At 40.2% G+C, this 12,369-nt stretch overlaps 1 protein-coding gene across 2 annotated transcripts in view; it reads left to right on the top strand.

Moving 5' to 3' along the window:
• Positions 1-12,369, top strand: part of nrg3a (neuregulin 3a) — a 315,969-nt gene that overhangs the window by 259,939 nt on the left and 43,661 nt on the right. Inside the window, exon 5 of one of the 2 annotated variants that reach the window (XM_027276560.1) lies at positions 3,451-3,453. The exons of the other annotated variant lie outside the window; for it this stretch is intronic. Within the exon in view, the coding sequence (XP_027132361.1) occupies positions 3,451-3,453 (3 nt within the window). The remainder of the gene's footprint in view (positions 1-3,450; positions 3,454-12,369) is intronic. 2 annotated transcript variants of the gene reach the window in all.

Here is a 12,369-nt window from a genome sequence, read left to right as displayed (position 1 = left end):
CCTCTACATGCACAATATGCAGATCTTATATCATTAGGGTTTAGTGCAGGTTCTCAGAAAGAGAAGTCAGAGTACTGCCGTTTTTGTATTACCACCTAGATAATTGCAGTTAAACTAATTGCAATCACCTGGAATCACAGACTCTGATTAAAAAGACAGCAGGGCTGTGGGTCTAATTCTAAAAAAACAAAGTCTGTTACATGCGTTGATACACAGAGTGAAACAGGAGGAGGGCAAAACAGAAAAATAACAAAAATTTTACTGAATTCCTTTATTTTTTTATAGATGAAAACATTTATAGTAATACAAAAAAAGCTACATTTACGGCGTCCTTGAGCCTTAAAAAAAAAAATTCTGGCATTTCCAAACAATCTTAAAAATAACTAAAATAATAATAATAACAGCATTTCAATCTTAGCTTTTCGGACTTCTTTTATATTCTCCTCTTTCTTATAATTTATCCTGTTATTACCTTTTCATTTTCACCTCCCTTTTTGTTTTATTGGCTGTAATAACCAGCCTAAAAAGGAAGCAGGGGCACTATTTAAACTGCAGTAAACTCCTTTGTCACCCAGGGAGAAAGTACCAGATTCCTTAAAAAACAGAAGTTTTGCGAGGTGTTGAGTTAGGCTAAACTTTATAAACCTTTTGAAACATTAACTACATTAAGTTCTTAATCATTTGACCCCTTTTGTGAATTTCTTGCATTTCTGTGGAAGAAATTGTCTCAATTTGTTGGCAATCTGTAGAGGTGTTAGGGTTAGAGAAACTTTTACTGAACTGCAGAATCCTTCATATCCTTAATAATACATAATTGATGATTCCAGATGTTAAAGTCTGTGAAGGTTCTTAGTCGTCCAGGTCATCTTTCTTTGAGAAGAGTTAACTGGACTTGGTTGTAAACTTGGTAGACTGAGCTTGGTTAATTGGAGATGTTAAAGTAATAATTGCTGGGTTAACAGCATATCAACCGTTTCTCTTCTTTTCTACTCACCTGTTTCTTACAGTTTGTCCTCATATTACCTCTTCATTTTCTCCTCTATCGCCTGCTTTCTCAAATACCCTCTCCTACTCAGACTAATGTCACTTCTCACATTTCTTTATCTCCCAAAGACATGGTCCTCTCAATGTCATATAGCAGAGGAAAGAACACAAATTGCCCTAACTTCTGTTCATACTGCTCACTATCTGCCATATTAAATTTCCCGTTCCTCTAAGCTCATTCCAAAGAAAATATGCAACCTTGTCACTCGGGCACTAATGTTGTGTCAGTACAATAGCTTTATCTGTGACTTTTCTACTAACAAGGTGCATGCTGTAATAGCACCATTTACCGTAAAAGGACAGTTCTGTGCCTTTGGGGATTTTTACCTCATAATAGTCCAATGTCACACAAAAAATTAAATCTTTAATGGTAATATTATGAAATTTAAAATTTTAATGATCAATAAAAAATGTTCTACGTGATTGCAGTGGAGAATGTGCCATAAATGAGACATGTAGATTAAATGTGGCAAATGCAACAACATTGTTATCACTTTCTCTGTGTTAATATCCTTTACTTTCCAGATCATTAATTAAGTCTCCGTAATGAGGTTTTTAATTCCAAGCAAGTATTAGAGTAATTGTCCTTGTTATAACAACAGTGGTGTTCACTGGAGTGACACCCGTTGCTTTGTTTGTACAGCAAACTTACTGACCTGACTGTATTGGCAGCCAAGAACTGTGACCATCCTCATCACTTCAACAATCTGTCAAATGTCAGACGGAAATGGTCGTTGATTGCGTTGCTGTTGTATGTGTTGATCACTGAAGAAGCCTTCGGCATCATCTAATCTGTGTGATGGTAATTCCTTCAAAGCGTTGACCTGCCGAGTCAACTGGCCCGCGAGCCAAAGAATCTACTGTATTTGAAGTTTTATCAGCTTAGTCCAGGCACAGCTTTGGACAACAGGGGGCCCTAAACAAGATTGTTTCAGGGGACCCTTTGTATATAAACAATAAAAGTATTATTTGTTTTATGAGGGCAACATGGACATTCCAGAGATCTCTAAAGTGGGAATAATCCTTGAATGACATTAATACACAAAACACATATTTGTAGGAAACTTTTTATTATTATTATAATTATTACCTCCAACCTTAAATTAGAGGTGTCAGCAACATCCTCAAGGCACACACACACAAGAATCACACAGAGACATGAGAGATTAAGGCAGAGACTCTCTTTTGAGCTGGTTGCTGTAGTAACCATACCAAAAAAGAGATATTAATAATTACTTATTCCCTCTTGCAAATTTGGGAAAGGAATATGTTAAATTATTCTTTCTATACTGGTCTGTAAGCAGAGGGTACTTGTGAACACACCACTTCACCTGAGAAAAATCTGTAATGATGGTGAAAATGTCAAATTTTACAAAGACAGTAAATGCAATTGTTAGTACGTGATGTGCAACAATGTCAAAGTGACAAATTATTAATTAGTATTGCCCTTTTGTGAAAAGGGCAAATACCCGAATCCCAACTTCTGCTCTCTGTCTTCACTATCTTTATTTTCCTCCCTGCGTTAGCTCTGCGCTGAACTTCAGCAGTCTGAAGTTTGATTGGAAATCTATCCTCTGACATGACTTCTGTGGAAGCCCCCTGGGTCAGAGAGATGTTGATTGGCTTGACATGATCTATCCATTGAAGAGTGGTGACGCGTAGGGTTTCCAGCTTTGTCCAGGAACGAAATTATGAGCTGTGAAATAACTGCAATGCAAAACAACTATGAGGAAGGGTCACAAAATCCATCCTTACTTGGAAATAATAGAAAATAGCTGCATGCTCTGGCTTTCTCTAAGTTTCAAAAAAACAAGCATCTGAAACAAACTCTAGGATACGCACTACCTTAAAGGCTAAGGTAGAAAAGAAAAAGAAAGCTGTTCTCAGTTTCAAATCTTAACCATCACCTCAAATTGGTTTTCTTGCCCAAGAGAGTTGCTAATTATTAATCTATTAATCTGCAACTCTTTCAGGTGAATTTCCATATAAATTGTCTGGGAGTTTTGAAAAAAAACTTGAGGAGAGAAAGTAAAGTCTGGCTGAAACCCCCAGCAGACTAATCTCCCCCTACACCATTCTGTTTGTATCAGCTTTAGCTCACAACACTTTGCCTCATTCATTTCTAAACTCATTCATCTATTCTTTGTAACTTCCCCCATCTCTCCGCCAAATCTCTATCCTCAATTCATTTTCTGATAGTTAGAATTGATCGGCCTACTTTTAGGTCATTCTTCTCGCTGCTCGATCCCTCTCTCGAGTATACCTTCTTTATTTTTGTACCTGTTTTCTGTTCTCTACTCCAAAACAGAGAGTCATATCGGCTATGAATCACTTCTTTCAGTAACACCACTTTTTCTTTCTTCCTTTTTTCCCCCCATTTTATTCAACTAATCCTGCTACAAAAAGTTGGTAAGTGCAAAACTGAGAAAGAAGAGTGGCAGATTGTGCCCTCTCTCTTCTTTCCTCACCCCTCAGATAATCTTGTCACAGCATCGCTCCTTGACTCCTTTGCTCACAGCTCATCAAATCCTAATTTCCTGGGTTACCTTTGTGTCTCGTGTTCCAGCTTGCCTCAGTGTTGACATCCCTGTTCCCCCCTCCAAATTTCCCACCTGACGGCACCCTCTCCCCCCTATTTGTCTCTTGCTAACCTCCTCCGTGCCATCTTTTCCTCAACACACATCTTGTCCAAGCGTCAGACCTCATCCCTTCTCCCCAGCCCACAGTTCTCTGTCCAACTCATCTCCTAACATAAGTGGCACTGGTCTCAGATGGACTGAGGGTTGAATTGTGCCAGCTAAAAAGGTCCACACACATGGGCAGGGCACACAAACGCTGCCAAGGACCTCTGGCATGCTAAAGTCTCGATGGAAGGGGAAGAAGGGCACGGGCGAGGGGGGAAAGATGTGGATGAAAGTTGACACATCTTCTGGTTTGGGCTATCACACTGTGTCACGGTCTCAGAGGACAAAAGAGTCATGACTCCAAAGGCTTTACAAAGAGAATGAGAGTGGGATAGAAGACGGAGACAGAGAGAGAGAAATGTTTGTCTTTTTTTACAAGAAGCACAATGCTTAAACTATTCAGAACACACAAAACTGGCTTTAAAAAAACTGCTTCACAGTATTGACTCCAACATATATAATGAAATGCAAGACATGAATACATGCAACACACTAAAATTTTAAGGTCTTGAGTTTAGAATCAGAATCAGAAATACTTTATTAATCCCTGCAGGGAAATTATTTTTGTTACAGTGATAGCACGGAAACAATATCAAGAAAACAAAACTTTAACACTATCCTATTTTAACACTATATACACATATATATAAATAACTGTTAAATAAAACCAGTAACAGTAAAATAAACCATCCAAGTAACAGTGAACTATGCAATATGTAAATCTAAAACCTTATAAAGAATTTAGTCCTTGAGAGACTGTACAGAGAATACACTGATTGTTAAAGTGCAGTATGCATGTGTGGAAGATTGCACTTATGTATTGCACAAGACAGTTCGGACTTGACTTGGAGTGTCTGAAATTTTGAGGGAGGAGTTGTAGACCAAGACCAATAAAAACAGCATGCAAAAGAAAAAGGAGAAGAAAACATTGGATTATGAAAGCTCCAAAAATATTTTCTATTGATGAAATGTTTCTACCTTAAGGTCCTCTTCAGACAAACAGCAATGCCTGATGATCAAAACCAAGAAAAACTCTTTGTGTCTGGAGAGCTTTTTCGCCACATTCTGGGTCCAAGATGGGCCGTGATGTAGCCAAACATAACCAGGTCACAATCATAAAGCTTTTATACTCTCATGTCAAAAAAGCAAAAAAAAAAGCAAACTTTGAATAAGACAGAACATCTCAGGGGTTGCACACAACCCACAGTCAGGCATTTAGTTCTCAAAATGCTGAGGCTCGGCACAGAGTTCGTCAGGAACCTCGCTTGATGGGATGTGTGTGTTTGAGATCAAAGATTTATTTAGGTTTCCCCTGAATCTGTCAGAGAGCAACAAAGGCTTTTGTTGTCATCGTTACATACAGTATGTCAAATCGTTTCAATGCAGTAGAAACGCAGTTCAGACTGCTTTTGTTATCAGACATCTTTTGTTGTTCAAACTGGGAGGTTGCTGATTGGCGCCAGCCCATTCTGAGGAACTTTCACAGGATTATGCAGTATTCAGGAGCTAACGTCGACTACACTCAGAATGCATTGCCTTTGAACAGTGTTGCCGCTCTCTTCTTGCCTTACCAAATCTCGTTCTTTACTGCTTTCATGGTCTGCATATGCCTTCCGCAATCATTGTCTCCTCCACATTGAAAAACATGTTTAACCCCTCTGAATCGAAGTCCTGGGAGCCGGGTTTTATGATGCTGCAAAGGCAGAGTCAGAATCAGCATATTTCCATCTATGGTACAGTACATGCATCATATCACACACCATAGACATAGAAAGAGATTTGCAGATTTAAATCTAAAGACAAATTTAATTCACACTATCTTTATGAGATCTGATTTCATGCCTGGCAGGTTTGTGTGCACCACAGATGATAACACTGCAGTAATCATGCAAGTCCAATTTCCTCGAGAATACAACCCCCGGGTTTTACGTTATATGCATGTTTCAATCCATATGACATAAAGGAAGCATAAAAGTGAGACTCCTTTAAGCTTTATGCTTTTGCGGTGAGCTAACTGTTGTGACCAGGGCAATGCGAATCACCTTGGATTGTTACAGTAATGCTCCACTGAGCATGTCATACGTGCTAAAATACTTGTATTTCTGCTTGAGCCTCACAGCCTGCAATAGAATATTATTCAGTTGAGTACAAGCATAGGAGATCTTCTGTGAGAAAACATAGTATGAAATGGGTTCCCTCGGTAAAAGAGTGAACATAGGTGATGCTCTGTAGCTGACCCTGACCTTTAGACAATTGAGGAATCAAAATCAATCACATATCTGCCCAAGTAGTAGTACTATATCTTTATTATTTAGCAAAGTCATGGGAAATTAGGCATAAATAGATGATGTAGGTGTGTGGGAGCAAACTGGTCTAGCAAAGTGCAAAGATGTCAATAATAGCCACAAGCTCAACATTTTATATCAAGCAAATAAGTAGACATGAACACCAGGCAATTCACTGAGACTTTGTTTACTTGAGACTCTACAAAGAGTAAAACAGACTAAATAATAGGTCAGGTTAAAGAAAGAAAAATGCGATGGGAAGTGGTTTCTCACGACCAAGTCACATTGCTGCCTCCACCAACATCAACTTTCTAATACCTTCTAATGGAGGCTCTGGTCAGGTGAAGAAAGAGCAAATTCTGTTGTATTGTAGGTACAGTCTCCAAAGATCCAATCTAATAACAGCTTTGATGGGATGCTGTTAAAATGCTGTGTCACTTTAATTGGCTGCATTTGGACCTGAAAGATGATACTTGACTTGGACTCAGACCCAAAAGACTTCAATTGAGTTTTGGCAATCCAAAGTTAAATTTTTGTTGGAATCGAGTCAGAATGTTGATGATTCAAGAAAAAAGTTGAGGCTGAAAGTTTGTGTGGTTAGATTTATATTGTTTATCATTTTTTGTTATGTGCTTTGAATATACTTGTATGGCACAAATTGTCCATTTGTTTTCCATCTCTGTGCAAATGGAATATTTTCAAATTATACAGTTGTTGTTTTGGAAAAAAATCTCGAGAAGCTTTGTGCAGTTCCTGTGTTACTTTCAGATCCATGAGCGAAAGCGGCTACTAGCTTGTATCTTTTTCCAGGCTGGCGCATTTCCTTAAGTGCATCTTTGTGTTTGTTTGTGTGTGTGCAAGAGTGTGTGTCCGTGCTCTACATTTTTTTGCATTTGTGTTTCTGCATGGTTGCGTCTCCATCCTGACATTCCCACACAGTGTCGGGAAGTGAGAAGCGGAGTCTCGGGAGACATCTTGTTGAATTCACACCATCTGAAAGACGAGGAGGAAAAGAGCTGGCTTAACGCTCAGAAGTACTTGACGTCTCTGGCGTCTGCTCTGGTATCAGCCCTCCTTCTATACTGACTTATTGTAGAAAGGCAAATCCATCCTACCAGGATATGGATAAAGAACTGTCAAGTCTGCATGCTTGACATCCCTATAATACCAAAGGCAGTAGGGGTCTATGTGAAAGATGTGAGTTTCTTTAATGCCTAACAGTCACTCGGGGCAGATTGAAACCCTTTGAATCCTGGATCAGTTTTGTACTTTATAATATTAAAAAAGAAAAAAATATCACTTGCTTTGTTCGAAAGCTCTAGCTGGAGAGCCACAGTCTACTTTTAATTTAATTGGCATGTGTCCAGGGTGAAGGAAATGGCAACATTCACATCTAGACTACCCATTAAAAAACAACAAAAGAAGTCTCTCTTTGACAGGAGGTCTCTTTGAAATCAGATGAAAAGAATCCGGCTTTACACATTAATAGTGTTCACCAACCCCTCCATCGCTAGCTGTCCTTTGTTTGTTTGTGCTTTCATGCAAGATGCTGTACTGGATTACAATTAGTAACATAATCCACAGACTGCTGCTGTACTGTAGATCAGACTGTAATTACACACAGATAGTAAGTGCAAATTTGTATAAAGGCGCCAAGCATTTGGCCCTGAGATTTATGTATGATAACCAGGCACAGGAACTCTGATTAAATATAAGACCTACCAAGTTTGTTGAATACTCATCAATATTGTAATTTCCCTCAGTTCAGATTGCAACAAAGCTTAGTCAAGTGGACACCTTGCTATTACTACCAATAGCTTGAGTTGAGGACAGTCAAAAGCAAAGGTTGCATTGCATTGCACTGGATTGGCGTACCACCAAAATGTTTTCAGCATTGTTGGTTCCATCTGTATTTTTCCTGCCATTAAACCCTCCCATAGTTCACCATATCATGGCTCAAACATAAAGGAACAATGAGAGGGGCTGCTGTAGCCTGTCAGCAGGGCCACCATGTCTTCACCCTGAGACTCATCTGAGATTGAGGTCCCTCTGAGAGCAGCACAGCAGACACATATATAAACCACAGAGAAAGGGCAGGGTGTCATGAGAAGATATGATGCACACAGCAAAGAGTGAAGATGAGAGAATCAGTAGCCCTGGGGAGAGGACAAGGTAGCTGCCTTTGAAAAATGTCTTGTTCTGTCCTCAGATGTGACCTTGTTGGCTTCTGAGCATTTTGTTTGTTTGCTGCGAGGGCAGATGTGACTTGGCATGGCGCTGCAGTGACCGAAGCATAGTCATGGCGTGTCAAAGTTTATGACTCTTCTCAGTCAAGTTTTACAACCCTTACCCTTTGATTGCCACTGATGTCCACCCATGCTGAGACTTACAAGCAGGTACAAGATCACAAGTTTTGATTGCACCTCTCCCAGCTGTACTTCTTTTGTAGCGAGAGCTAGGGAAGGTGGGAATAAAGTCAAACATTGCTTCTGGTGGCAGTAGATTCTCAGGAAGGTTCTGTCCTCCTGCCTGTGCCTGCAGAGTTTTCGCACACCTTCTGATTGAGTTGCTTGCTGCATGAAAAAAACTGACTTCTCTGCAGGCACACTAGGTGATGAGAGACTGTTGCTAGTGGAGATTTCAGATTCCCAACATGTGTTTTTTCTATTTCACTTTCACTTCAGACTTTAACCTATGAAGAAAGGTGTGCTCTCTCGCTGTGCATACATAAACTGAGCTGCACATAACTGCTGAGAGACTGCTACATTCAATTTATTTATTTATTTATTTTTTGAACAGCTCACCTGTCCACAGCCTAATTATAGCTTCTGCTTTCAGGGCTGAAGGTGTCATTTACACCCAGCATTTACAGGTTCCCGGTGCACAGCATGGTGCTGGCAGCTTGCGACTGATAGCCCCTCTCCTGTCAGCTTCCATTCATGCACACGTATAGGCTGAGGTTAATTAGCTGCAGGTGTGACTCATTGACCAGCAGGGCTGCTCCCGGCTCGCTTACATCTCGACCTATGCTCAGTCTCCGCCCTGCTCGCCGCGGCGACACCGAACATTAGAGCCCGCAGCCTATTTAAACTGAATTAAGACGCACAAACGTATCGCTGAGCACCATTACCACGGCTGCTGTTCCTGTGAGCCGCAGCTGGCGAAGGTGAAGCCTACAGTAGATTACACACTAACACTGCAGAGCGCACATTCACGGATTCACGAGTATTACTGTCATCTTTGTGACCGCACAACGCGATGAAAGTATTGGATTTGTGCTGAAGTCTATAGGTTGATCAAAGTTCATCATGTGCATTGTGCTTTCTGTCTGGCATCAGTCATCATCTGTCAGTAACTGATTCTTCTTCATTTTCCTCTGCCCACAATAACAATCTATTCTGCATTCACCTCTTTTTTGATGTGGACAATAACATGAATCTATATCGTTATATATATTATTCCTCCCTCTGCAGGTGAACTCGGTGGCAAACGCAAAATTGACTATTGCAGCGGAGCTTAATGGATGCTGATTGCTGAGGCCAATTTGCCTCCCGCTTGTCTATTGCTGTGGACAGGGATAGCAAGCGATCAGAAAAGAGAGGGAGAGAAAAGAACAGAAATTCATATTGATTGCAGCAATTCATCCGGCGCTCACTCCTGTGTGACTCGGCGTTCTGGAAATATCTACACGAGTGAATGTAAAATGTTCTGGACTGCTATTAAAAACAATAACTTTGTAATTTATTCCACACAACGCGGCATTGTTTTTCGCTCATTCGTCGTCCTGTTTTCCGTCGAGCATCCGATCAAGACTTTTGGCTGTGCCCACATACAGACCCTAATGGATCTGGAAGGCCCAATTTATAGTGAAGTATGGGTCTTGTCAGCTGGTGCTTAGTGAAGAATATGGCAGTGGGATGCAGATTATCCCTGAGCAGTGCAAGCTGGTGTGCCCGCTGCTTGCACCCACCCTCCAGTCACAGGTCGTTAATAACTGGGCAAGGGTGGCAAACAAGGCAAGGCAATTCTCCTTCCTTGTCTCACAGTGCCACATTGTTAGCTTCCTCTCCCTCTTTGTCCATACTTCATGTTTGTCTGGCTTTGTGTTCCCTTTTCTCTCCATCTGCTGCTTAAAGCTTTTGTCCTTCTCAGTTTTCTTTCCCCCCCATATATTTATCATTAAGCAATGGAACACTGCCCTTTAGCCTGTCAACCAAAGTGAGCTGAGGGAGCTTTGGGGTGGAGTGTGAGGGGGCATGGCCCTGTGCTAGTTTAGTCTAGTTTAGTTGTTGCATCTTCCCACTGAAGATACAGAAAACATGCAAAGAGAGGAATCAAGCAATCAAGGAAACTAGTTTTTAGAGAAATGAAATGTCCTTTCCAATGAACCGTCATTTTTAATATCACAACTTTTTGTATACAGCCGTCCCTCGCTATAACGCGGTTCACTTTTCGCGGACTCGCTGTTTCGCGGATTTTTTTAGTGTCATTTTGCATGTTATTTTTTACAGCGTACTGTACAGTATGAACGCGCATTGTGTTCTGCGTCCTAAATTGGCTAAGAGAGAACCGCACATGTGTTCTGCGTCCTGATTAACTAAGGGACTACTGTACAAAATGCATGTAAAAAGGTGTATAAAAGTGTGTGGTTAGGGGTTTTACGGCCTTAAAACATGTATAACAATTGTTAAACTTACTTCGCGAATTTCGTTTATTGCAGGTTATTTTTAGAACGTATCCCCCGCGATAAACGAGGGACCACTGTACACAAATCATTTTGTTTGAAATTAAAGTGATAAACTATGCATTCATAGTAGCACTGAACTCACTGAAAGTCTAAAAAGAACTGTAGTAGTATTTTAAATTTTAAACATCATCTCAGTTATTTCTGTCTGCACAGGCAGCGACACGGGTTACTCCTGCCGCCTTTTTCAAATTTAGCTGCTGTGAACATCTGGTTCCTGCTGCCTCGTGACATTTCTTGTCTCATTTCTGTTGCGTTGTTTCGTCGCTGTGGCTGCTGTTTTTTGGACTTTTAACAGAAGTGTGTGTGTGTGTGTGAGAGAGAGAGAGAGAGTGAAAACACAACTTTAGCGATTTAAGCAACTGTCTCATCTAATGACGTGTCCTCCTAACAGCAGCTCCAGTGAGTTAAACGATTATGACAACTTGCCACAAACGCAGGTGGAAAACGTGCTAATGGCTCAGCCGATCTCTGTGATGGAACAGTTGGATGAGAGCAATAGTGGAGCAAAATGACTTAAAATTGCCCTGTCCAAATGGCTTTTTAATGCTCTTTCTCTAAAGCCTTACCAGTTGACAACTGAGGATAGTGTGATTGTCCGTCAGTGGGAAGAAGCACCATCTCTGTACAAATCATCTCTGTACAGACAGAGGCATCCGGAGTGACCGACACTTTAGTACCTCTCGCCATCTCTCTCTTTCCATTCATCTTTTTATTGCTTCTCACTGCCTATCGATTCATATTTTCTCTCCAAATTTGTTGATTCATCAATAGCAGAAATTATTACTGGCCGCCCTTCACAGCGTGTAACACAGAGGTATCTATATTGCTGACAGGAGGCTTGGATTATGTTGTAGAAACAATGTGCAAAGGCCAAGCCCAATTGCACTTCTCTAGTTTGTGAGATTAAATAAGGAATAATGCAACATTAAAGCTCCAAAAAATAAAGAACTGTGTTTATGCATGCAGCTTTTTATTGATCTGCTTTTTCAAATTCATTTTTAAAAGGAGTCATAACTTTTCTGATTTATATTTAGATGTTTAAGTAATAAATTGTGGTACTTAACTGCAGGATACAATACAGTAAGTTGTAAATTAATAAGTTAAGATACAATAATAAAAGTCAAGTACAGTTTTCCAGCTGTAACTTGTAGTTTTAGGTCATTTTTTTTGTTTTTAGATTTTGTTTTATTTCAGTAGAAACTGATCTTTACCAACGTCTTTGGGAGCTTTTTAATTTCCATTATTGATGCACAACAGAAACAGTAATTGGGTGAATCTTTATTTCAAAAAGATGATAAAAACATCCAAAAGTATTTCAATATATTCATTATAAACTGTAGTATAAGTCTTTTCTGTAAGTACAGTGAACTACTCATCTAAACTTACCCGTTCTACTTCACAGACCCTTCTTCTTCTTTCTTCATCCTGGCCTTGTTTGTCTGTCTCTTTTCTTTCTCTTCATGAGACTGAACTCATCGCACCTTTCCACCCTCTCAGTCTGGAGACGAGTGTCTGGGTACATTAAGACATTCTGCTTTGCCTGTGCTCCTCCCGGATGTGGCTCTATTCCAGAGCCTGTACTCATTAAACCTCCAAGAACAAGAGGAAC

Source organism: Larimichthys crocea, chromosome III (assembly GCF_000972845.2).
Source record: "Larimichthys crocea isolate SSNF chromosome III, L_crocea_2.0, whole genome shotgun sequence".
Lineage (NCBI taxonomy): Eukaryota > Metazoa > Chordata > Actinopteri > Sciaenidae > Larimichthys > Larimichthys crocea.
This window is presented reverse-complemented; position numbering and strand designations above follow the sequence as displayed.